Source organism: Microcaecilia unicolor, chromosome 4 (assembly GCF_901765095.1).
Source record: "Microcaecilia unicolor chromosome 4, aMicUni1.1, whole genome shotgun sequence".
In the NCBI taxonomy this organism is placed as follows: Eukaryota; Metazoa; Chordata; class Amphibia; order Gymnophiona; family Siphonopidae; genus Microcaecilia; species Microcaecilia unicolor.
The window spans coordinates 304,484,902-304,512,548 of record NC_044034.1 but is presented as its reverse complement, the minus strand read 5'-3'; the positions used below and the strand labels follow the sequence as shown (position 1 = coordinate 304,512,548).

At 45.0% G+C, this 27,647-nt stretch overlaps 1 protein-coding gene across 1 annotated transcript in view; it reads right to left on the bottom strand.

Moving 5' to 3' along the window:
* LOC115469711 (disintegrin and metalloproteinase domain-containing protein 9-like) overlaps nucleotides 1-27,647 on the bottom strand; it is a 538,235-nt gene that overhangs the window by 120,306 nt on the left and 390,282 nt on the right. The window contains exons 10-11 of the mRNA XM_030202498.1: nucleotides 25,921-26,116; nucleotides 24,939-25,041 (exon numbers count right to left, since the gene is read on the bottom strand). Of these exons, the coding sequence (XP_030058358.1) occupies nucleotides 24,939-25,041; nucleotides 25,921-26,116 (299 nt within the window). The remainder of the gene's footprint in view (nucleotides 1-24,938; nucleotides 25,042-25,920; nucleotides 26,117-27,647) is intronic.

Sequence of the window (27,647 nt, the reverse complement as noted above, 5' to 3'; positions counted from 1 at the left end):
CCTACACACAACTCCACTGGCACAAAGACCCATGGCACCCTCACTCAATCATCCTTAAACTGCAGATGCTATCATAGAGGGGGATCTCAACCCCTCCTAACTCTGGTAGGTCAACGCGCATCATTTTACATGTACCTTCTACTCTAGGATTCATTTTTAACTTATTAGCTCTCTTCTAATTCTCAAACTGCCTTTTATTTTAGCTTCACATTCAAATGTTTAAGTGTTAGATTTCTGCATTTTGGTAGAATTATCTGGACATCATCTATAAACAAATAATGTGAAGTGCCCAGATTCTTAAATACTGGGCCAAAAGCAGTGAGAAATACATTCAAGAAAACAAGTGACAGGGGAGAACCAGGGATTGTATTTCTCAAATTGTTGATAACCTAATACTATTTACCCAAAAAAAGCTGATAATTTCAAACCTTCCCAGCAATTTACAGTTATGTACTTCTATGAAAAAACAAGTCTGTGTAGTTATAAGAATGTCCAATCACCAAATCAGTAATACTTCACTATAAACACTGTGTTCAGTCTTACATACTCCAAAGAGTTATATATGTTTATATATGTGTGACCCCACTGACAATACATTTTTATCTATAATGTTCTACTTCTGGTATGCTGCACAACTTCCCATCCCCCATCTTTCTTTTCTGTATGTGGCTGTTAGTCTTTACTGTCAGCCATCACATGCAGGAATTTCTGGCTGGTCATAGACTCTGATGGGGCCTCCCATTGCTAGGGCAACTCAGCTACCTTGTGTAACTTGTTACAAATGTAATTTACTGAGAAGAGGTGTGGCAAGGACACCAATTGCAAGCTTCCAGCACATATGAAAGACCCAATTACAAGTCTCCAGCACATACAGGGCCGGTCTTAGGCCGAGGCGACCGAGGCAGCCGCATAGGGCCCCGTGCTTAGGGGGGCCCCGTGCGGCGCACCTCAGTCAGCCTCTTCCCAGGGCCGGTCTGACACGGATGGTAACCAACAAGCAAGGTAAGCATGGCAGGAGGCTGCCAACCTGGAGGGCACCGCTGCGCCATGCTTACCGCCACTTATCTGCCCGCCCTGGCGCCCTCTTCTTCTCCCCCCAACCAAGGATCATTTTTCTTTTAAATTTACCCTCCGTCGCCGGAATCTGACTGGACAGCACAGCAGCGTCACTAAAAGCGCTCCTCTCCTGCCAAGCCCCCCCCCCCCCAACGTCTCTAGCAGAACGCAGAAGCTCTTCCCTTGAGGGCGGGACAATGAGAATGAATGAATCAGGAAGAGCTTCTTCGTTCTGCTAGAGACGTCGGGGGGACTCGGGAGGGGAGGAGCGCTTTCAGTGACGCTGCTGTGCTCTCCAGTCGGATTCCGGCGACGGAGGTTAGGTAAATTTAAAAGAAAAACGATCCTTGGTTGGGGGGAGAAGAGGGCGCCAGGGCGGGCAGGCAGTTGCACATGGGAGCGGGAGGGCAAGGGAGAGAGGACCTGGACATGGATGGCAGGGCTTAGGGAGAGAGGGGAATTGCTGGATAGGGATGATGAATGGAGGGGGCAGGGGACAGAGAGGAGCATGGATGGGAGGGCAGGGCTCAGGGAGAGAGGGGAATTGCTGGATAGGGATGAATGGAGGGGGCAGGGGACAGAGGAGCATGGATTGGGAGGGCAGGGCTCAGGGAGAGAGGGGAATTGCTGGATAGGGATGAATGGAGGGGGCAGGGGACAGAGGAGCATGGATGGGAGGGCAGGGCCCAGGAGGACAGGAGAAATTGCTGGACATGGAGGGCAGGGGAGAGAGGAGAAATGTTGGGCAGGAATGGAGGGAAGGAAAGACAAAGGAAGGAGATGCACATGGATGGAGGGGAAGGGATAGAGGAGAAATGCTGGACATGGATGTAGGGGAGGGGAGAAAAGTAGATGCACATGGAAGGAGGGGAGTGAGGAGAAATGCTGGATATGCATGGAGGGGAAATTGCTGAATTTAAGGGCTAGATCGGAACACTTTGAAGGCAGATGCTGAAACTGGAGAAAGGACAGGGACAGGGCTACAGATGGTAGATAGGACACATAAGGACAGAGGAGGATGGTGGACATGGTGAGAGAAAAAATATCAAATGGAAAGAAGACACTGCATAAAACAGAAGACACTGGGACCAAAGCGAATAGAAAAAACAAAATCAGACAACAAAGGTAGAAAAAAGTATTTTATTCAGAATTTATTAATTGGAATACGTCAGCTTTTGGAAATGTGCATCTGTGATATTTGCATGTAAGTTTCAATTTTTCTAGTATTGCTGCATGCTGAGTCTGACTTCTTGAGGTAACTTTCCAGTTCAGTATTTTGCCTTCATATCTGTTGTGTCATGTGTTTTTCATGTGTGATCAAGGTGCAGTATCCTGCTAGCGTGTAGCATTTGCAGCCCTTTTTGTTTTTTTCACGAGGTAGTGTATTGGTGTTTTAGAGCCTGGTGTAATTACAGTTCTACCTTTCCACGCATAAGGTTGTGCTCGTCCTGTCCTTGGAATTAGTGCTGTTATGGTTTGGTAAGATTATGAGTGTGTTTTTGCACAAGTTTGTGTATAGTGTTTTGCAGTGGAGAGATTGTGTGTCCGCACCTCTGACCACCCCCCACCCCCCCGGGGTTATGAGAATTGGAACTACTAATTGTAGTGGACTTGAACTGAATAATTTCTGGGGAGTGGGGGTTTCATGATGGCATTGTGCTTATTATTTCAATCAGTTTTTCTGTACAAGTTTAGCTTCATTTGTCTTTATTTGAAATTTCATAAATAAAAATTTTTCTAAAAATTGAATATTATCATCAATGAGGTGGAGCTGGGGTGGGGCTAGGATGGGGCCCCACCAAATTGATCTGCATAGGGCCCCGCACTTGCTAAGACCGGCCCTGAGCACATATGCAGCACCTATGATTGGTCCAGGGTAGAGGAGAAGTGAATGCTCACTACAGGCCTATAAAAACACATTGCAGACAAAGAAACTCTGAAAACTAGCCATGTTGGAAAGAGAGTTTCATAGCCTCCCATGGCCTATTTTTGCCAAAGGGGGGTACTCTCCCCCCTTGTAAAAACTAATTCTCTATAGCTAAGAATCTTTCTTTCATTCATTCTTTCTCTCTCTTCTTTCCTATTGTTAGACTCTGTTCTGTAAAACTACTAATGCCAAGAGTCAATAATATTTCTTGTGCTGTTTGTTAATGAGAAATAAAGATTCCTTTTCTTCTTCTTACTTAGTCTGAGTTTCTTATAAGAATAGCAACCAAACGCGCAGCTAGTACAAATTAGTGACCTCCCGATGTTTAGTGGAGCGCTATAATTTACAAGAATTAATTTTTTTAATGACATATTTTTCTTCTTGCTCCAAGTTTTTTAAATTTGTTCATAGTTATCATAATGTAGCCAAACAAATTGTCCTGAACAAGTGGAGACCAGGAATAGTACTGAAAGAGTGTAAGAGAAGTGAAATCCATCTGATCAATGGTACCCAGGCCCTTTTGTTCCCCAGTATCACCACGATTCGTGTAATTGCTATTCTGTTAGGGAAGATTTTCTTATCTTATTTGAGCTCTGTTTCAAATCTTAGTTCACATTCTTTGAAGTTTTCCTTTGTTCCTCACCATGTCTCCTTTTTGTGCTCTGAGTTTTCTGATTACTAAAGCTATAGTCCTTTGTATTTAAAAAAATGGGATTGCTAAAGAGAATTCCTTCTTTGTGGCCACAGGAGGCTTCTTTAGATCCTTGTTTTTTTTAATGTTTGCTTTCATAGTTCTAAAACACTGTAACTAGGAATATATTTTATTTAGTTGTAATCAGTTACAACTGTCTGAATTAGTAAAATTTGGGGACTGTTTCAGCATTTATCTTTTCCTGCAGTTGAAGAAAAAAGCCCCTTTCTTTTAAAACAGGGAATTTTCAGACTGAGAGCACAGATAAGTTCTTTCCTTTTGTTCTTCTTGACACTAAATAAATTGTAGGTGTCTTTTCCAGAGGGACAGTGAGCTGTACTTTATGGCATGTTTACTTAGCAATATTGATTTGTTTTCAATTCAGTGCTAGAAACTTAACTCTGTTTGAGAGCACTACACTTTTCTTTGAAATGAACTGGATTTTCCTGTACTATCTCTTGCTACCTCCTTCTGTCTGAGCCTTTGGTAAACCTGCATTCCAGCAGTACTGATAAGGATTAAATTACCTTTTGTCTCTAGCCCAAAGCAATTAACTGAACACAAGTGAGCTAAACTGGCACTGCTTTTGCATCATAAAAGAAGAAAAACAGTTTGCCCCTACTATTTTCAGTTGCAATCTTACTTCTCCAAATTTCTTATTTGATACAATTCTATGTCACTGTTTCCTTTGCGTACATGATTTCTAGATACCTAGTTTGTTTTCCTGATAAACTTGCTAAGAATTCTAGTTTTACTTTCAGGATGTTTAAGCTATTAGGAAACTATCCACCTTATAATTGAAAGAGAAAAACGCCTAGATTTTGACCCAAATTGGGAGATAGACGTTTATCTCACAAAAACGAATAAATCGGTATAATGGAAAGCCGATTTTGGACGTTTTCAACTGCACTCCATCGCGGAAGCGTACAAAGTTGACTGGGGCGTGTCGGAGGTGTGGCGAAGGTGGAACTGGGGCATGGTTATCGGCCGAGAGATGGGCGCCTTTCGCCGATAATGGAAAAAAGTATGCGTTTGTAGCTAGAATTTAGGGCACTTTTCCTGGACCCTGTTTTTTCACAAATAAGGCCCCAAAAAGTGCCCTAAATGACCAGATTACCACCAGAGGGAATCGGGGATGACCTCCCCTGACTCCCCCAGTGGTCACTAACCCCCTCCCACCACCAAAAATGATGTTTCACAACTTTTTATTTTCACCCTCAAATGTCATACCCACCTCCCTGGCAGCAGTATGCAGATTCCTGGAGCAGTTGTTAGGGGGTGCAGTGGACTTCAGGCAGGTGGACCCAGGCCCATCCCCCCCTACATGTTACAATTGTGCTGCTTAATGCTTAGTCGTCCAACCCCCCCAAACCTACTGTACCCACATGTAGATGCCCCCCTTCACCCCTAAGGGCTATAGTAATGGTGTAGACTTGTGGGCAGTGGGTTTTGAGGGGGATTTGGGGGGGCTCAACACACAAGGGAAGGGTGCTATGCACCTGGGAGCTCTTTTACCTTTTTTTTTGTTTTTGTAAAAGTGCCCCCTAGGGTGCCCGGTTGGTATCCTAGCATGTGAGGGGGACCAGTGCACTACGAATCCTGGCCCCTCCCACGAACAAATGCCTTGGATTTATTCGTTTTTGAGCTGGGCGCTTTCATTTTCCATTATCACTGAAAAACAAAAACGCGCAGCTCACAAATTGTCGAATAAAACATGGACGTCTATTTTTTTTCGAAAATATGGTTCGGTCCGCCCCTTCACGGACCCGTTCTCGGAGATAAACGCCCATGGAGATAGACGTTTTCGTTCAATTATGCCCTTCCACTTGGTCCACATTCCAGTATGAACATTTATGGTGGTTTTCCCCTGCTTGCTTTAAGAAACTATGATGAAACGTGCATGTGTGTCCTAAGAATGACTAGTCAGACCAATGGAATATAAAGAAATATTTTCTCTCTTTTTTATTATCTGCATGCACTCCACCGAGATTTGCTATCAGCTGCAGAGATAGCAAATCTACAAGGAGTATTTAAACAGTCCCGTTGTACATTTTTTTAAAACTTCTGGAGTGGCTATGCCATGTTATTAATTTGTGCACATAAGAAGTACTTCTAGCTCTAAGAAACAGTTTTGGTAATTTACTTGGATACCATATATACTTGTGTATAACACCATGTTTATTTGCAGGTTATGCCCAGTACTGAATTCCAATATCCTGATCTGATTTACAACCTCTTGATTCTTTGTCTTTTATTTGTTAGTCTGTTTTTGTGTTACCCCTTACATACGATCAGTATAAGTGATGACTTCTGACTTTTTTCCCAATTTTGTGAGTCATACCATCAGTACATACAAACAGTTTCTCTCCTTATTACATATTAGTTATGTATGCAATATAACAACATATTTCTTTTCTGCATTCCCTAGTAGGCATGTTAACTACTTAGAATCTGCCTTTTATTAACATTTTTAATACATTAGTTACAGCTAAAGTTGTAATTATTCCACACTCAGTACAGAATTATGGTCTCCCTTTCTTCAAGATATACTTTTCCTTCAAGATGACTTTTATCTGGCTGATATCTTTGCCCCATCTTGATTGTAGAGGTATATGTGCTATATTTCTTGCCTGATCTATGTGAATCTTGTAAAGATCAGCCAAGGATGCACCTTTTGTCTGCCTCATTAGGATTTCTACTTTTTTTTAAAGTTTGACATTCACTTTTTAAAGTCTGATTAGCATGTTTTCATAGAAGGATAATTTTTACATTAACTGTGAGGTTTACTGTAAGGCTCCTGCCTGTACTTTTCTGTTATGTCTATATGCCACATACTTTTACAATTTAAACTTTGTGATGCAGTTTTATTATTCCCATATGGTTGCACTCTATTCCTCCCCGATGACCCCGAGGGATCAGTAGTTTGCCAGTGAAATTCATTAACATAGAATTTAACAAAGTCCTGCTGAACGTTTGTTTTGCTAATGTGATTACTGCAAGGAAACATTTATCTCCTGATTTACTCAATGTGTTTAGTTCATCACTCTCATGATAGAGACCTACAGTACCCAGTATAATACCTTAGATATACTTTCACCAAAACAGAGGTAAAGGCCCAAATATTGACACTAACCTCTCCGTCCTATTTCAAAAATAGGAGGGAAAATATTTAAATTGAATAACTCAAACAGGCAAGTGTTCTATTTTAAGATAAAATAATTTTATTACTATTATTTAATATCAAACTTGAATTATATTTAACTATGTTTTTCTTATTCTATAGATTACCATACCATTGCTCTCCAGAACTCTCACAGAAAATTTGTCAGATAAGTATATTCCTTTAATAAACAAAATTTGTATTCTAACACAGATTTAACATTTATAATTTACTCTAAGTTATTTTAATTTGTAGAAATTGATTCTTTGTGTTTTGTTTGTTTTACAGTTTCCTCACCGGTCATGCAGGTAAGTATTATATATTTGTTTAGCTCTAGTCGCTTAGGTATCTCAGTTTTCAGTGTATTTGTTTAGCTGAATAATACATTTAGCTGTTTCTTCAAGTTTTCTTGAATTTATTCTGATCTTGGTCTTTCTTTTAACGTTGGGTACCATAGAAGTTAAAAGTAACTGGAACCAGATTGTTATGATTGGGGTCTGAACCCCTCTCAAACTTACCTCTTTCCTGGGGGTCAGCTTTTTAGCTGGCTTCTGTTTCTTTTCTCTGTCCTTTCTGAGCTGGCTCTGTCTCTCTGTGCTGGCAGCTTCCAGCAGCATGGGGTTAATTGTCTCACTTCACTACAGCTGTGGGTGTGGTCTGAGTTGCTCTAACTCTCTTTGGGTGTACTGGCTTCAAGTGTTTCACGGTGTTGCATTGTTGTGGGTTGGGCCTCTCGGGGTTTGAATGTGTTCTGCCTGGCTCTAGGGAGAGTGACATCATCTGGGAGGGCCTTGATAAGGAAGTGGGTTCTTTCCTTCAGGGCCTTCGCAACGTTTGTTTCTGGCTACTTGCTTTAGGTCCAGGTTAGTTTAGTGCAGTCAGTGTGCACTTGTGCCTTGTGTGTTTGACTTCCCTGTTTTTCCCTTTTGCTACGGTGTGTAGCACTGCTGTTAGTGCAGTACTGGAGTTTGGTGCTGGGAGCACCATTGTTAGTAAGTGTTTAGGAAGCACCCTTTGTTGTTTGGGTATTTGGCTTTCCTGCTTGTTTCCTTGTGCTTTCCTCGCTTTTCCTTGTGACCTGTGTTTAGCTGCTGTAGCTGGGTGCTTAGGAAGCACCAGGGTGAGAACCCATGTTTAGCTGCTGCAGCTTGGTGCTTAGGAAGTACCAGTGTTAGGTCTGGCATTTGTCTTCCCTTCCTTTTCCCTTGTGGTTTCCCTGCACTTCTGTTAGTGTAGGGCGTAGGGGCACCCCTGTTAGTTTCTGCTAGGAGCACTGCTGTTAGTGGAGGGCTTAGGAGCTTTTCTGTTGGTGCTGGGCTTAGGAACACTTTTAGTCACTTTAGGAGTTAGGTGCACTTCAGTTACAGCTTGTTCTAGTCCTGGTCCCTGTGTCGTCCAGTAAGTCCTGTCGGCTACTCGAACCCAGGAGCTCCTGGGGGGCTCCTGGGGGGCTTAGTAGCTAAGTGCAGGTGAAGCTGTGTGGACCAGTCCGGTGCTCCAGTCCAGTGTTCCAGTCCTGTGTCCTCCAGTCCAGGGACCAGTCCAGTGTGCTCCAGTCCAGTGTGTTCCGGTCCGGTGTGTGTTCCAGTCCTGTGTCCTCCAGTCCGGGGGATTGCAGTCCAGTGTTCCAGTCCTGTGTCCTCCAGTCCGAGGGATTCCAGTCCATGTGTTCCAGTTCGCTGGGCAGTGCCTGCAGTCCCTGCCGGTGTGCTTGCCCAGCGTTGGTTGGTGGGTTTTGCCTGCTGCTGTCGCTCCTCGGCAGCAGCCCAAGGGCTCACGTTTGTTCCACAGCCCGGCCCCGCGGGCTCTGAACCTGAGAACCTGACACAGATCCAGCTGTGCTTACTACACTATTCTTTAAAAAAAACTTAAAGGGAAAAAACCTGTTCCTTAACTAATTCAGCTGACCAAAGAATTCTGCTTAAAATTTATATTACTTCCCTAACTAGCTTTCCCAGCAAAAAGAATTTATAATTATTGAGCCCTATGTTAACCCACCCACAAATAATTTTCCTAAAGAGTTTTAAATCTCAGTATATTTATCACAAACATGGACTCACTGGGCTCATGATGAAACACTCAAGAGACTTTAAAGTTCTCTGATAAGTATCAGCACTCTGCTGTAATAAAATTCCAATTTAAATTCCAACTCAATTTTATCACTTTTTCCAAAGTAATTTATTTTGGATTTCTGTTGAGATATATTAATTAGTTAATTCTCACAGAGCATACTCCGAAATGAACAAGTTTAGGTATGGACATAAAACTCACTCATTTAATACTAATTCTCAGAGTGTCAAGTTATGAACTTAATATGCCACACTAGAAACTCAAACAATGAATTATATTGTTTGAAATATTTAATTGGTTTTCTCTTTAATCAGGAGCTTCTCACCTCAGCTCTCAAACATACCTCTAGAAGCCAAAAACAACCCGCAAGGCTTTTTAAATTAATTAATTAAGCCCAGTCACTTTCACACTTCACAACCACTCAAAAATCAACCCAATCTGTTTTTAAACAGGTTTTATTTACTATACTGAACTGAGACCAATACAAGTCAGTTCAGCACTAAACTCACCTCCCAACTACCAGCCTGAGCTGTCTGTAACTCTCCTGAGAGTTCCATCATCCTGCGGAACACTCAGCGCATGCACACACACTATTCAGTTTCACAGCACTGTTCATTGCCACTATACCAGATCTAGGAGCCAGGTAATCTTTTAAAATTTAACCCATAGGGTTACATATGAAAAATAGGAAGGAAAAACCTCAGACTTCTGACAGGTGCCTTTATACTTTTCTACCCGTTCATATATTCATTACAGGAATAAAAACCTTCCAACCTCCCTACTTTCACACAAATGTTATTTTTGATTAACATGTTCCAAAAAACTTTAATTTAAATTGTAAGCTTCTCAGCTTAGTTTCATGGTATTCATAGTTGTAAGAATGTCCTACACTAATCTTTATTTAGCTCAACAGATTCATTCCTTGTTATCTAATGATGACTAGATGGCTGATTTCCACATTAGTCCTGTCTAGAATACTGTAATACAGTCTATTTAGGTGTGCCTAATAAATCAGTAGTATATATATTCACAACTGTTGCAGAATACTATGGCTAGTCGATAGGTGAATACAACATCACTCTTGATACATTCCTGCATGAGTGGAGTTGAAATTGTTGATTACCATAGTCAAGATTCTTTAGGGCTTAACACGAGATTATTTAAAGGGGAGAGTGGAAGTCTATGCCCCCTTACAGAAGTTACATTCATAGGCAGATTGTAGATGAAAAACTCCTTTTATGAGACAATCAGGCTCATTTTCAAAAGAGAAAAATGTCCAAAGTGTCTGCATTTGGACGTTTATCACACAAAAATGTCCAAATCAGTATTTTCGAAACCTCTTTTAAGATGTTTTTCTCTGAAGTCCATCAGAAGGACATCTAAATCTCAAGGGTGCCTGACAGGAGCGTGTTCAAGGCGGTACTTGAGCGTTCCTAAGACTTAGACGTCTTTCAGCCATAATGGAACAAAACAAAAACGCCCAAGACTACAACATAGACATTTTGAGCTACACCTGTTTTTATAACAAATAGCTGCAGTGGGAATTGAACCCACTTCCCAAGGATCAAGGTCTGCTGCACTGACCACTAGGCTACTCCTCTACTCCACAAAGGAGGTTCCCCAAATGACCAGATGACAACTGGATGGAATCGGGGCTCACCTCCCCTTACTCCCCCAGTGGTCACTATCCCCCTCCCACCCCAATAAATTGTGATTAAAAATATATGCCAGCCTCAGATGTTATACTCAGGTCCATTAGAATAGCATGCAGGTCTCTGGAGTAGTCTAGTAGTGGTGCAGTGCACTGCAGACAGGTGGACCCAGGCCTCTATCTCCCCGTACTTGTTACACTTCTGGAGGAAACTTTGAGTCCTCCAAAACCCACCAGAAACCCATTGTACCCACATATTGGTACTCCCTTCACCTGTAAGGACTATGGTAGTGGTGTACAGTTTGGGGGTAGTAGGTTTTGAGGGGCTCAGCAGACAAGGTAAGGGAGCAATGGTGAGATGTGTACCTGGGAGCATTTTATAAAGTGCTCCCAAGGATGCCCTATTGCTTTCCTGGGATGTCACTTTTCCACTATTCTACCTGATGCCAAGCTTTCTATTTTTTTAATAACATGTGAGCCTTGTGTCTATTGTTTAACATTACATTTGGGCTTTGAATTCAGATCTATAGATGAAAAGGAGGTCTCATTACATATCTCTATATACAGTATAAAAGGCACCACCAAAGTTCTAATGAAGCCTCCAGCCGGAAGAGTGAAGCGCCAGAGATATCCGGTTTCCCCATGAGTGTCTGCCCCACCCTCGCTCTCTCTGTAACACAAACAGTGAAGGAAAACAGCACAGCACGAAATCGCTCTCTCTGTAACAGTGAAGGACTCAGAGGGGGGAGGGGAGAGACGCCCTCACTCTCTCTGTGACACAAACACAGCAGGAAACTTAACACTGAAGGACTCCACTCGGAGGTGGAGGGGGGAGGGAACAGACAGCACAGGGGGAGAGAGGGCAGAGGGCAGGGACACACACACTCCCACATGCACACTCTGAAGAAAACCTTGCTAGCCTCCGTTTCATTTGCATCAGAAACGGGGCTTTTTTACTAGTATCTAAATATACGTGCTATTTTTTAATACATGTGAGCCTTGTGTCTATTGTTTAACATTACATTTGGGCTTTGAATTCAGATCTATAAATGAAAAGGAGGTCTCATTACATATATCTAAAATATATGTGCTATTTTTCCATACTTCATAGCAAGAGTGTACATTCCCTAATTACCTGTCCCAATGCAACTGAAGCTTTTACTTCCTCAGTGCATGTAAATGGTTTCATCCCTGTGTGGATTCTCTGATGCCATGTGAGGCTTTCTTTCTAACCAAAGCTTTTACCACACTCAGGACATGTAAATGGTTTCACTCCTGTGTATATTCTCTGGTGCATTGTGACGTTTACCTTCAGACCAAAGCTTTTACCAGACTCTATACATGCAAATGGTTTCTCTCCCGTGTGGACTTTCTGATGAACTTTGAGATTTACATTACAACCAAAGTTTTTACCACGCTTAGAACATGTGAGTGGTTTCACTCTATTGCAGATTTTCTTGTGTATTTTGGATGTTTTGCATTTGGATGTTTTTTGTTTGAAAATGGACCAAAAAATAAAACATCCAAATCACAAAATGTTTTTCCAAACAGCATTTTCAAAAGCAAAAAAGAGAGACTTTTTTTTGGGAGAAAATGACCTTTCCTGTTCTGATTTTGGACGTTTTACAAAAAATGTCCAAATTCAGACTTAGATGTCATACCCAAAAATGCCCCTTATGCATTTGATTTGCCCAAAGTCACAAGGAGCAGCAGTGGGAATTGAACCCATGTTGCCAGGATCAAAGCCCGCTGCACTAACCATTAAGCCACTCCTCCTCTGTTTTGGATGTTTTACATTTGGAAGTTTTTAGTTCGAAAATGGACCAAAAACAAAAACGTCCAAATCACAAGACGCCCATAGCATTTTTTAAACACAAAAGATAGACGTCAATCTTTTTCGAAAATGACCTTCTTTCCTGTTCAGAATTTGGAGGTTTTTGTAAAACCTCCATATTCTGATTTAGACATTCAATCGAAAATGCCCCTCAATGTAAACTAGCCTCCATGCCAGTGAGATTCCTGCATGGACAAGCTCCATTTCTTTAGAACCAATTGTCTTTAGAGTTGAGTTTGGAATCCAATTACATGTTTTCTCAAAATAAGTTGAAAACTTGGAGTTCTTTGATAATTTTGTTTTATCAATTTGTATTATTTCACCCTTATGGTGCTTTGATAGGTTTAGATTTGCCTTCTTTTTAATTATCTATGGTGGTTTCTTTAGAAGTATTATGCAATTTGCACATGTAAATACAAGTGCACATATCATGAACATAGAAAATGTTGATTTAGAAAGCCAGGATTTAAACATACAAATCGTGAATACATGTATACAGCAAGTGTGCATGTCCTGGGCATGGTTAGTTCAGGTCTATGTCTGCACTAGGGTGGGATCCAAATATATACATATATTCCCTATTTCAGAAGGGGCATGCATGTCTATGGGCACCAAAATTAATGTCTAAGCCTCAGAAAGTCCTCATTTAGGGCAGTGTTCTAAAGAAGGAATTGGATGGGTTACCCCCTTAATCCCCCTCTATTTTCACCCCTCAAATTGTGATTCTATACAATTATTGCTAGGCTTGTACCTAATTGGGTGCAGACAGATATGTAGGTTTCTAAAATAGCAAACATACACATCTATGTGTTGACACTTATACATCTACTAGTAAAAAAGGCCCGTTTCTGAAACCAATGAAACGGGCGCTAGCATGTGGCTTTTTTTTGTGTGTGTGTATGTGTCACAAAGTTTTCGTGTGTGTGTGAGTGTGTGAGGGTGGGGTGTGTGTGCAGGTTGTTGATGTGTGTCTTTTTTTTATATTTGTTTTTGGGTGGGGGGTTGGGGGATGTGCTGTGCTGTGCTGGCAAAGTGGGATGAATTGGTGTGTGGCTTTGAGGGTGTGTATCTGTTGTATTGTGTGTGTGTGGTTTTGTCTGTCAAGGAGGTTTGTGGAAGGGGGTCTTTCTGTTGGTGAAATGTAAATGTGGTTGTAGGGGGGTCAGCCTTTGCTGAGTGGTGGATTGTTTTTTCCGGGTTTTTTTTTGTGTTGTGCTGAGGCAGCAGTGTTGTTTTAGATGGGCGGAAGGTAGAGGAGCACGTTCTTGGTCTGTCGGTATTTTTTGGCCGTTTCAGGGCTGCTGTAGGGGAATGCTGGAAGTGAAATGTGCTGTGGGAAGCAGCGCCGTCTTTTTCCGTTGGGCTGGGGTTCTGGGCATCCTGGAGGTGGGAGACGGCTTGCCTGAGGACGCGGATGGTTGTTTTAAGTTGGCGGAAGGGAGAGGAGCACAGTCTCGGGCCGTCGGGGGGTGATCCTGTATGTTCGGTCCATTTCAGGCCTGCTGCAGGGGAATGCTGGAACATTTATGCGCTGCGGGAAGCAGCGCCGTCTTTTTCCGGGTGCTTGGGGAATCCCCGAGGTGGGAGATGGCTTGCTTGAGGCTGGGGATGGTTGGGCATGTCCTTGGCCGCTTCAGCAAAAGGGGAAGAGGAAGGGGTAGGGAGTTACCTGCAGCTGCGTGAGAAACCGGGTATTCTTTGTTTGTTTTGTATTATTAGTTTGCATTTCTGTTGTAGAAAGAGTGGATGCCTTTCGAATGATGGAGGTGGTGTGTTGGTGTGCGGTTGTTTCGTTAGTTTTGCAGCCAGTCTCCAGCGATTCCTAGGCAGGGAAGGAGTAGGGATATTTGCTGCTGGCTGGGTTGCGGGTAATCCTTCCAGCTGGACCACAGCTTGTCCTGTTCGCCCACGTCCCAGATGGTGAGGCGCACACTGTTCTCCGGCTCCACCGACTCCACGTCTAGCGAACCCAAATATAGTCTGTGCTATAGGCCTTCCGGCACTCTTCAGTACCGGCATTAGGCATTTAAAATTTTCTTCCCCCCCCCCCCCCCCCCCCCCCCCCCCCTTCCGGTCTATTTTTGCACATACCCACAGCAGGAATATTCTTCTCTCGTTCAAGCGGTGGTTCTGTGCTCTCCGTGCTGCACAGATAATGAGCCATTCTGCTGGTGAATGCTCCTCCCTTATTGCCATGTAGTTTCCTCTGATAGGTCCGTCTTACGTTGCCTAGCGTTGCCTGGGAACGGTTTTGTAATGGTCCTTTGTGTTTCAGAACATTGAGTGTGTTTTTTCTGATTGGTCCGTCATGCGAGGGCGGGGCTGAGAGACATGGTCAGTGTTGTGGCTTCACCACCATGAATCCATGAACCCTTCAGGGAGTGACTGAGTGACTTCAGAACGTTGTCTTCAGAATGTTGAGGGTGAGTTTTATTATAGTAGATGTTCTGAAATTACCAACATACAAATGCAACTGCTGACACATAGACTACACATGTTGTGAGTTACCACCAGTAATGTAGCCCTGGGCAGAAAAATAAGATTGGCTCCCTATAACACCATCTCTACCAAGGTAGTGGGGTGGAGGGGGGTGGGCAGAGAAGGAGAAACCTCCTTCAGAGCTCCAGTAAACAAACCCTGCGAAAAGCAAACACTTTCCAGACCTATATAAACACAGTGTCTGGAAAAAATGGGACCCCAAACATTTTTTCCAAATAACCCCAAAACAAATGTATTATCAAGAAAATATTATTATTGACAAGTATTGCTGCAAGATGCTGTAAAAACTGCAGGTATTATGAGTATTCTGAACACAGCAGCAAACAGCTCTGAACGGTGGTCAGTGCAATTGACTGTAAACCATCTCATTTCAACTTTCTTTTTTTTTTTTTTACCTTTAAATTGTGAGCCCTCCAGAAACAGATATACTTATACCTACAACCCTGAGGGCTATTGAGGTGGTGCACATTCAGATACAGTAGGTTATTTCCCTGTCTCTGGAGAGCTCACCTTTTAAAATAGCAAAATTCAAGTAGAATGTGAACCTGTGTGCCCCAGATTAAAGTCCACTTCATTGACCATTAGCTGCCCCTCTGCTCTGCAGGAATGTCTGTGTGGCCACTTTTGTATAAATGCTGCCATACAGACATCCTTGTCCATGTTTTTTTGGCATTCATAATTTGGACATTTTATTTTGGAAAATGGCTGCTCATTTGAAACAGGAAACCCCAATATTTTTCATGTTCAAAAAAGGCCGTTTGATAGACTTTTTTTTTTTTGGGGGGGGGGGGGGTGTTATGAGCGGGATGTCCCAATTTTGACTTGGATGTTCTTTGGAAAATGTCCCTCTAATTGGCTAAGAAGAATATTAAAGCTTGATTATATTAAATTAAATGTAATTTAATTTCATGATAGATACAAAATTTAAAACTGCTCTCAAAGCATTTCTTTTTGTAGATGCTTTTTCTCTACTTTTTTCCTTGTACAGTAAGTCAGATGTGAGAATATGGTGCTATCCCAAGAGTATCGTCCCTTCCCTCTCTGTCCTATCAGATATTGTAGATCTATCCTCTTTTCCTCACTGTTGCTGTTGTCTGTACATGTCCACAACCTGTCATTAAGGGGACTTTATACTAAGCTACTTACGTGCGTCCTATGTGCGTCGATTTTGAACTACCACCCAGTTACCATGTGGCCCAGGCAGTAATTTCATTTTCTACACGCACCCACTACGCGCCCTGGAAAATTTCTGGCATGTGGCGCTAACTGGGTCTTAATCAGCATTGTACGCATGCTGACAATTACCGCCTGGTTAATGAATGAGATTTTACCGCTAGGCCAATGGGTGGCAAGTGTGCTGAAAAATGGATCTGTACGCATCCAATACATGAGTCTACACCAGCACAGGCCAATTTTCGGCACACCTTAGTAAAAGGACCCTTAAAATCGTTTGTAGTACCTGAAGATTGGAGGATGGAAATGGCCAACATAATGCCAATTTTTAAAAAGGGTTCTAGGGGGGATTCAGGAAATTATATATCGGTAAGCCTGACATCAATGCCAGGCAAAATAGTGGAAACTATTATAAAAAGAATAAAATTAAGGAAAGCATGACAAACATGGTTTAATGGGGCAGAGTCAGCATGAGTTCATCCAAGGGAAGTCTTGCCTCACCAATTTGATTAATTTCTTTGAAGGCATGAATAAATACGTGGATAAAAGTGAGCCGGCTGAATAGTGTATCTACATTAACAGAAAGCTTTTGACAAAGTTCCTCATGAGAAACTCCAGAGAAAATTAAAAAGTCATGGGATAAGGAGGCAACACCCTTCTGTGGATTAGGAATTGGTTACTGGACAGAAAACAGAGAGTAGGGTTAAAGGTGAACAGTGGAGTGCCACAGGGACCTATATTGGGACTGGTGCTATTTAACATATTTATAAATGATCTGGAAATCGGAAAGACAAGTGAGGTGATTACATCTGCAGATGACACAAAACTAATCAAATCTGTCAAAACGCATGTGGAAAAACTGCTCAAGTCCTTAGCAAACTGGAAAACTGGGCATCCAAATGGCAGATGAAATTTAGTTTGGACAAATGCAAAGCGATGCACATTGGGAAGAATAATCTGAATCATAGTTACCTGATGCTAGGGTCCATTTTAGGAGTCAGCATCCAAAAAAGACATCTGGTTGTCATTGTAAACATTATGCTGAAATCTTTTGCCCAGTGTGTGGCAGCGGCCAAAAAAGCAAACAGGATGCTAGGAATTATTAGGCAAGGATGGTAAATAAACCAAGAATATTATAATATTATAATTATATTATAATATTATAACACAGCTTCATCTACCAACACAGCATGACTATGATCGAACAGGACAACACGCAATCTACATCCATTCCGACCCTCCACTTATACCTCATACGATCGCTATACAACTTTGTATTTGTTATCCACCGTCTGGGCAAACGCCTTTGACGGTACTATGTAAGCCACATTGAGCCTGCAAATAGGTGAGAAAATATGGGGTACAAATGCAACAAACAAATAAATAAAATAATGCCTCTGTATTGCTCCAGGGTGCAACCTCACCTTGAGTAATGCATTCAATTCTGGTTGCCGTATCTTAAAAAAGATACAGCGGAATTAGAAGATGAGCAAAATGATAAAGGGGGATGGAACTCCCCTCATACAAGGAAAGGCTAAAGAGGCTAGGGCTCTTCAGCCTGGAAAAGAGATGCCTAAAGGGGGATATGATTGAGGTCTACAAAAGCCTGAGTGGTGTAGAATGGGTAAAAGTGAATCAATTTTTTACTCTTTCAAAAAGTACAAAGATCAGGGGACACGCAATGAATTTTTATGGAAATACTTTTAAAACAATAGAAGGAAATATTTTTTCACTCAAAATAATAGTTAAGCTCTGGAACTCGCTGCCAAAGGATGTGGTAACAGCAGTCAGCATATCTGGGTTTAAAAAAGGTTTGGACAAGTTCCTGGAGAAAAGGTCCATAGTCTGCTATAGCGAATGATACATACCTGTAGCAGGTGTTCTCCGAGGACAGCAGGTTGATTGTTCTCACGACTGGGTTGACGTCCACGGCAGCCCCCACCAACCGGAACAAAACTTTGCGGGCGGTCCCGCACATAGGGCACGCCCATCGCTCATGTGCGGCCGTCTTCCCGCCTGTGCGTGACCGTTCCCGCTCAGTTGAATGACAAGCAAAAATGATCAAAAACGCAACTCCAAAGGGGAGGAGGGAGGGTAGGTGAGAACAATCAGCCTGCTGTCCTCGGAGAACACCTGCTACAGGTATGTATCATTCGCTTTCTCCGAGGACAAGCAGGCTGCTTGTTCTCACGACTGGGGTATCCCTAGCTCTCAGGCTCACTCAAAACAAGAACCCCGGTCAATTGAACCTCGCAACAGCGAGGGCATAACAGAAATTGACCTACGAAGAACAACTAACTGAGAGTGCAGCCTGACCAGAATAAATACGGGTCCTGGAGGGTGGAGTTGGATTTAAACCCCAAACAGATTCTGCAGCACCGACTGCCCGAACCGACTGTCGCATCGGATATCCTGCTGGAGGCACTAATGTGATGTGAATGTGTGGACAGATGATCACGTCGCAGCCTTGCAAATCTCTTCAATAGTGGCTGACTTCAAGTGAGCCACCGACGCTGCCATGGCTCTGACACTATGAGCCGTGACATGACCCTCAAGAGTCAGCCCAGCCTGGGCGTAAGTGAAGGAAATGCAATCTGCTAGCCAATTGGAGATGGTGCGTTTCCCGACAGCGACCCCTTTCCTATTGGGGTCGAAAGAAACAAACAATTGAGCGGACTGTCTGTGGGGCTGTGTCCACTCCAAGTAGAAAGCCAATGCTCTCTTGCAGTCCAATGTGTGCAACTGACGTTCAGCAGGGCGGGTATGTGGTCTGGGAAAGAATGTTGGCAAGACAATTGACTGGTTAAGATGGAACTCCGACACCACCTTCGGCAGGAACTTTGGGTGGGTGCGGAGCACTACTCTGTTGTGATGAAATTTGGTATATGGAGCATGAGCTACCAGGGCTTGAAGCTCACTGACCCTACGAGCTGAAGTAACTGCCACCAAGAAAATGACCTTCCAGGTCAAGTACTTCAGATGGCAGGCATTCAGTGGCTCAAAAGGAGGTTTCATCAGCTGGGTGAGGACGACGTTGAGATCCCATGACACTGCAGGAGGCTTGATAGGGGGCTTTGACAGAAGCAAGCCTCTCATGAATCGAACGACTAAAGGCTCTCCAGAGATGGCTTTACCCTCTACACGATGATGGTAAGCACTAATCGCACTAAGGTGATTCCTTACTGAGTTGGTCTTGAGGCCAGACTCTGATAAGTGCAGAAGGTATTCAAGCAGGTTCTGTGCAGGTCAAGAACGAGGTTCTAGGGCCTTGCTCTCACACCAAACGACAAACCTCCTCCACTTGAAAAAGTAACTCTTTTTAGTGGAATCCTTCCTAGAGGCAAGCAAGATACGGGAGACACCCTCAGACAAACCCAACGAAGCGAAATCTATGCCCTCAACATCCAGGCCGTGAGAGCCAGAGACTGAAGGTTGGGGTGCAGAAGCGCTCCGTCGTTCTGCGAAATGAGGGTCGGAAAACACTCCAATCTCCACGGTTCTTCGGAGGACAACTCCAGAAGTAGAGGGAACCAGATCTGACGGGGCCAAAAGGGCGCTATCAGAATCATGGTGCCGTGGTCTTGCTTGAGCTTCAGTAAGGTCTTCCCCACCAAAGGTATGGGAGGATAAGCATACAGGAGGCCGGTCCCCCAATGGAGGAGAAAGGCATCCGACGCTAGTCTGCCGTGTGCCTGTAGTCTGGAACAGAACAGAGGCAGCTTGTGGTTGGTCTGAGAGGCGAAAAGGTCCATCGAGGGGGTGCCCCACTCTCAGAAGATCTTGCGTACCACTCTGGAATGGAGCGACCACTCGTGCGGTTGTATGACTCTGCTCAGTCTGTTGGCCTGACTGTTGTTTACGCCTGCCAGGTATGTGGCTTGGAGGAGCATGCCAAACTGGCAAGCCCAACGCCACATGCTGACGGCTTCCTGACAGAGGGGGCGAGATCCGGTGCCCCCCTGCTTGTTGATGTAATACATTGCAACCTGATTGTCTGTCCGAATTTGGATAATTTGACAGGACAGCCGAACTCTGAAAGCCTTCAGTGCGTTCCAGACCGCTCGGAGCTCCAGGAGGTTGATCTGAAGATCTTGTTCCCGGAGGGACCACAGTCCTTGGGTGTGAAGCCCATCGACATGAGCCCCCCAGCCCAGGAGAGACGCATCCGTCGTTAGCACTTTCGTGGGCTGTGGAATTTGGAATGGGCGTCCCCAGGTCAAATTGGTCCGAATGGTCCACCAGTGCAGTGAATTGCGGCAACTGGTGGAGAGACGGATGACATCTTCTAGATTTTCTAGATTCCCTGTGGCTTGATACCACTGGGAAGCTAGGGTCCATTGAGCAGATCTCATGTGAAGACGAGCCATGGGAGTCACATGAACTGTAGAGGCCATATGACCCAGAAGTCTCAACATCTGCCGAGCTGTGATCTGCTGAGACGCTCTGTTCTGTGAAGCCAGGGACGAGGTTGTTGGCCCTCGCTTCTGGAAGGAAGGCCTGAGCCGTCTGAGTATTCAGCAGAGCTCCTATGAATTCCAGAGATTGGGCAGGCTGGAGATGGGACTTTGGGTAATTTATCACAAACCCCAGCAGCTCCAGGAGGCAAATAGTGCACTGCATGGACCGGAGAGCTCCCGCCTCCGAGGTGTTCTTGACCAGCCAATCGTCGAGATATGGGAACACGTGCACTCCCAGCTTGCGTAGATACGCCGCTACCACCACTAGGCACTTTGTAAACACCCGTGGGGCAGAGGCGAGCCCAAAGGGCAGCACACAATACTGAAAGTGCCGTGCGCCCAGGCGGAATCTGAGATACTGTCTGTGAGCTGGCAGTATCGGGATGTGAGTGTATGCGTCCTTTAAATCCAGGGAACATAGCCAATCGTTTTTCTGAATCATTGGCAGAAGGGTGCCCAAGGAAAGCATCCTGAACTTTTCTTTGACCAGGAATTTGTTCAGGCCTCTCAGGTCTAGGATGGGGCGCATCCCCCCTGTTTTCTTTTCCACAAGGAAGTACCTGGAATAGAATCCCTGCCCTTCCTGCCCAGGTGGTACGGGCTCGACCACATTGGCGCTGAGAAGGGCGGAGAGTTCCTCTGCAAGCACCTGCTTGTGATGGGAGCTGAAGGATTGAGCTCCCGGAGGACAATTTGGTGGAAGGGAGGCCAAATTTAGGGCGTATCCGCACCGCACTATTTGGAGAACCCACTGGTCGGAGGTTATGAGAGGCCACCTTTGGTGAAAAAATTTTAACCTCCCCCCGACCGGCAGATCGTCCGGTACGGACACTTTGAGGGCGGCTATGTTCCCATGGATCTAGTCAAAAGCCTGTCCCTGGCTTTTGCTGTGGAGGCGCAGGGGGCTGCTTAGGCGCACGCTGTTGACGAGAACGAGCGCGCTGGGACTGTCCCTGTGCCTAACGAGGCCTTCGGGCCGGCTGGGTGTACCTACGCTTGTTAAAGGCGTAGGGCGCAGCCTGCCGGGCCCGGGAAAAACGTCCACCTGCTGAGGTGGATGCTGAAGGCGCCCGGTGGGAGAGCTTGTCGAGGGCGGTTTCCCGCTGATGTAGTTGGTCCACCAGCTGCTCGACCTTCTCACCAAAAATATTATCCCCCCAGCAAGGGACGTCGGCCAGTCTCTGCTGGGTGCGGTTGTCCAGGTCAGAGGCACGCAGCCATGAGAGCCTGCGCATCACTATACCTTGGGCCGCAGCACAAGATGCCACGTCACAGGTGTCATATATACCCCTGGACAGGAACTTTCTGCACGCCTTCAGCTGCCTGACCACCTCCTGAAAAGGCCTGGACTGCTCCGGCGGGAGCTTGTCAACCAGGTCCGCCAGTTGCTTCACATTATTCCGCATGTGGATGCTCGTGTAGAGCTGGTAAGACTGGATGCGGGTCACGAGCATGGAAGATTGGTAGGCCTTCCTCCCAAACGAGTCCAGAGTGCGAGACTCCCGCCCTGGGGGCGCCGAGGCGGTATCCCTCGAACTCTGTGCCCTCTTGAGAGCAGAGTCCACAACCGCCGAGTCATGAGGCAATTGGGGCCGCATTAACTCTGGGTCCGAGTGGATTCTGTATTGGGACTCTGCTTTCTTGGGGATGGTGGGATTAGATAATGGTCTCAGCCAGTTCCGAAGCAGTGTCTCTTTGAGGACATTGTGCAACGGCACCGTGGAGGACTCTCTAGGTGGTGATGGATAGTCGAGGACCTCGAGCATCTCAGCCCTCGGCTCATCCACAGAGACCACAGGAAAGGGAATGCAAATAGACATGTCCCTGACGAAGGAGGCAAAGGAGAGGCTCTCAGGTGGGGAGAGTTTCCTCTCTGGTGAAGGAGTGGGGTCTGAGGGAAGGCCCACAGACTCCTCTGAGGAGAAATATCTGGGGTCCTCCTCCTTCCCCCACGAGGCTTCTTCCTCGGTGTCAGACATGAGCTCATGCAGCTCAGTCCTCAACCGGGCCTGGCTCGACGTCGAGGCACCGAGGCCTCGGTGTCGTCGTCGAGCGGTGGACTCCCGCGCCGGCGGGGATGAAGCTCCCTCCATCGACGTCAACAGGGACTCCACCTGCGTGGCGGTCGAGACCAGCGGTGCAAGCGGCGTCGGTGTCGAAGGCCTCGGCACCGGGCTAGAGCACGCCGGCGCCACCATCAACGGCGCCGAGGGCGCAAGCACCCCCCGGCGCCGGCACAGGCTGGCGCATCAGCCCTTCCAGGATCCCCAGAAGGATGGCTCGGAGGCACTCGTCCAGGCCCGCTGTCGGGAAAGGCGAGGGGGCCGGTAGAAGTGTCGGTGCCGGAAGCTGTTCGGGTCCAGGAGACTGCACCGAAGTGCTGGCACCCTGCCGTGGCGGTACCTCTACTACAGAGGGGGACCTCTCCTCTCGACACTGCCGCTTCCTCGGCATCAACTCCTCCCTGGCGCCGGGAGCCGGATGCATCGTGGGCGACCGATGATGGTGCTTCTTCGCCTTTTTGCGGTGCCCGTCATCGGTGCTCGGTGGAACAGACGAGGAGGAAGTCGATCCCCCTCGGCCTCGAGTCCGACAGGGTTCGGTCCCGAGGGCCCTGGGTAGAGGGAGTGACCGGGGCCAATTACCCACGCGGCCTCTCACCCCTGCCTTCACCGGAGGTCCGGCGGGCCGACGGGACCTGTGCTCCTGGGGTCGATGCCGTCGGTGCCGATTTCGTGGACATCGATACCGGTACCGAAGAACCGGCCGTCGATACCGATGCCGTCGAAGTCGACGTCGAGGGGCCGGCGCAAGTTCCAAAAAGACGGTCCCGAAGAACTTGCCTCGCTACCTGTGTCCGTTTCCGGAGACCGAGACACAAAGTACACGTCTTGGTATCGTGCTCCGGCCCGAGGCACTGGAGGCAAAAAAGCGTGAGTGTCGGTCTGCGAGATATGCCGGCCGCACCGACCACACTTCTTAAATCCACTCGGGACCTTCGAGGACATCGACGGAAAAATCGCGTTGGCGAAGTCAAAGCCGTCGATGGTGGAGGTAAAATTCACACCTCGAAAACAAATCAACCGTGCGGCCACAAGGCCGCAACGCGACGCCCCCGCTAAGAGACGAGGGAAAACAAAGTTAGTGTTTGGTTTTCTTTTTTTTTTTTTAAACCAAAAGGAAAAAACGACGAATCAACGAAAGAAAATTGAAGAAAATTCGCGGCGAAAGCGCGATCCTGTTTCCGGGGCTGACAGAGAGAGAGCCGAACGCGGCTCTCTCCAGCGCGGAAAAAGACTGAGCGGGAACGGTCACGCACGGACGGGAAGACGGCCGCGCATGCGCTGTGGGCGTGCTCTGCGTGCGGGACTGCCCGCGAAGTTTTGTTCCGGTTGGTGGGGGCTGCCGTGGACGTCAACCCAGTCGTGAGAACAAGCAGCCTGCTTGTCCTCGGAGAATGTGAGAGACATGGAGGAAGCCACTGCTTGCCCTGGGATTGGTAGCATGGAATATTGCTACTATTTGGGTTTCTGCCAGGTACTTGTGACCTGAATTGGCCACCGTTAGAAGCAGGATACTGGGCTAGATGGACCATGGTCTGACCCTGTATGGTTATTCTTATGTTCAATAAACTTAGAAACGTTGTTGTGAAAAATCATCTTAACAAGAACCTTACCAAAAACCTAGGATTCCAGGTGGAGGAGTGGGTGGTTAGGGTGGTGGACTTTGGTCCTGGGGAACTGAGTTTGATTCCCACTTCAGGCACAGGCAGCTCCTTGTGACTCTGGGCAAGTCACTTAACCCTCCATTGCCCCAGGTACAAATAAGTACCTGTATATAATATGTAAGCCACATTGAGCCTGCCATGAGTGGGAAAGCGCGGGGTACAAATGTAACAAAAAATAAATAAAAAACTCATCACCCTCTCCCCTAAGCAATTGATTTGGGCCTGCTAAAACATATTATAATAAATTAAAAAACATAAATAGCCACAAAACAATACAACAAAAAGGTGGACATTGTCAACCTTACAGCTGAAGTACTAAGACATCATTCCCACTAAAATAGGATCAAAGCAGGTAGTTCAAAGTTTGATAACTAAGAGGCTCATTTTCAAAGCACTTAGCCTCCCAAAGTTCCATAGAAACCTATGGAACTTAGCCTCCCAAAGTGCTTTGAAAATATGCCTCTAAGTAATTTAGCCCTACCTTGATGTTACGTGTTAATTGCAGATTCCAAAAATAAAAAATCTTATTTCTATCAACTTCATACATGAAATATGAAGTCTATCAAATGTGATATGTCTTAGGATAATAGCCAATTTATTGTTCTCATTTACTTGCCTACATAAATTATGTACAACTTCCATCTTCATTTGCTGAAGAATAAGTATCTTAATGATCAACTCACGGCAACTTACTTGACATCACATTTTCGGTAGCCATCTATAAAACCACAATTGCCAAATCTGTCACCTTTAGTATTCACTAAAGTGAAACAACCTTGTGGGGCAACTTTCGCTCCTGCAAGATAAAGTATAAAACATTGCAAGATGAAAGATTGATATCAGTAGGCTGCTGACTATAGAATCCTTTAAAAGTCAGTATATATGCTCTCTAAATCCCCCACACAAATGTGGATGTTAAGCAACATCAGGAATTCCTTCCCCTAGGGCTATAACACTGCCTCTACAGTATCCCTAGCTCAGTGGTTCCCAAACTGTGGATCAGGACTCCACATGGGGTCACAGCATCAGGGGATGAGTTCACAGAAACAGAGCTGCTCTGCCTCCCTCTGGATTTCCACTGTGATCTATGCCCTGTAATGGCAGTTCGCATGGGACCTGTGAGTAAGTGAACGTTCACAGGCCTTGCCCCCTCCTCCACTGTGGGTTTCCTATTAATCTGGAATTATACAGGCATATTTTCAAAGCACTTTGGGAGGCTAAGTTCCATAGGTTTCTATGGAACTTTGGGAGGTTAAGTGCTTTGAAAATATGCCTATATGTAGCACATTGAGATCTGTGAGTGTACCTTGATACACAAAGAACTGTGCTGAGTGCTGCTACGGTTGCTGCTTCTGCTCTTCATACCTTAGATAAGTGGGGGGAGGAGGAAGTGGATGACTGAGGTCAGGGGAGTTGGGGATCTATTTTTATCGTTGTCTGGGGTCACATTTATATTTAATGCTTATTGATCATACGGTCACATCAATTTTTAAGTGTTAAAATGTGGCCATATTGGATAAATGTTTGGGAAGCACTGCCCTAGCCCTTGATAACCTGAGAAGCAGATTGCCTCTGAAGTATCAGAAGGAGCAGAAGATGGGTACAAAACTAGGTACTTCGCCACCCCACCAAACAATTTGCCCTTCAGATAGACAGAAAAAGGTAGACCTCTTACCTTGGCCAAACAAAGCTGTACAGTGTTCATTGTAATCATAACAAACTCCATCCTTACAGAGAGAAGTATTTTTATTACAGTATGTGCCATCTTGTTTATATACATCGGGCTGGCAATACATAGATGTTCCATTACAGTACTCTGGAAGGTCACATTCTGTGGCTGCTTTTCTGCATGGAGTTCCTACAGCAACAAACTAGTTAATAAAACAAATCCACAAATAAATATGTATTTATCATATTTAAAAAATCTTTGATTCAAATTTTTTTATTAAAGTAGCACATTGTAAGGGTTAATTCCATAATACAGGCACTAACATTTACACGCCTCTTACATGCATAAATCTTTAGAATAATGGCATGATTCAAAATAACTAGAGGAAAGCTGAAAGGAAAAGATCAATGTAAGAAATGGATATAGTGGACAAAATGAAGAAGGCAGGAGGGGAGTAGTGTGGTAGCTGTGTTAGTCTATTCTAAAGATTAATAAATAAAAAATGGAAAATAAAGTGATACCCTTTTATAGGGCTGACTTAACACATTGTATGACTAGCTTTCAGTAGCCAAAACCACCTCCTTCAGGTCAGGACCATATACTTAAGGAATGAGGTTTTAGCCTCTGAAAGCTAGTCATAAACTTCCCCAATATTCAGCTTGTGGTGGTCAGTACTTTTTTAAATGCTTACCATTGCTGGCTGAAATAGCACCCACATAGCTAAGCAACCTAATTTAGGCCAGGTTTTGAGCTGTCCTAAACTAGGCCACTTAGCTATGCAGGTGCTGGCACTTAATATTGCTGGCAAATGTATAACCTCAGGCTCCTCCCTAATGCTGCCCCCTGTCCCGCCATTGACCACTTTCTTTTGTGAGCTGTCAGAGGCGATATTCAGTGGCACTGCCTGGTTTAGTGCCGCTGAATATCAGGGGTTAGGCAACCCCAGGGGATATAAGTGGGCAGGAGCCTCTCCTGCCCAACTACATCCCTTTGACTATGAGCCGAAAATGTGTTCAGGTAGTCCAATAAAAAGGTATAGCGTTATTTTCCTTTTTTTTTTTATTTTCTCCAAACTTTATTAATCAAAAAGCATATAATAGCAGTTAAGAGCAAAACAGTGACAATTACAATATTCAAATTCCCATTTTTCCACTCTCCCTCCCCCCAGTGATTCCAAATAGAGTCTCTATCTTAAGCAAAATTATCAGCGCTTGTAAGCAGGAGGAACAGACATACAGTCCACACAGTGAGTATAAGGTGAAGTTAGGTTTGAAGAGCATATTTCCACTTTTGATACAGTCCCAAACCTTATGAAAATTGGTAATGTGTCTGTTCTTGATAGCCGTTAACTCTAACATTAAACACAGATAGTCCAATGTCCGCAAGTATACCGTACGAGTTGGTATCATCTGACTTTTCCACATCGTTGCCAAAGCCAGTTTGGCCGTTGTAAACACATAGATTGCAAACGTATGTTGCGAGGGCTTTATCCCATATTGTTTATGATGCAACAGTGTTCTGCTTTGAATGGATATAAGTCTCCTACTAGTTTTTACACCAAGGAGTATATATTCTGCCAATATGGCTGAACAATAGGACAAGTGCACCAAATATGGTACATATTCCCCCGCATCCCACAATTACGCCAGCAGAGTCCAGACCCACTTCTAAAATCTTGCAGCAAATGCTGCGGTGTATAAAACCAATGATACGACATTTTGTGGTCATTTTCA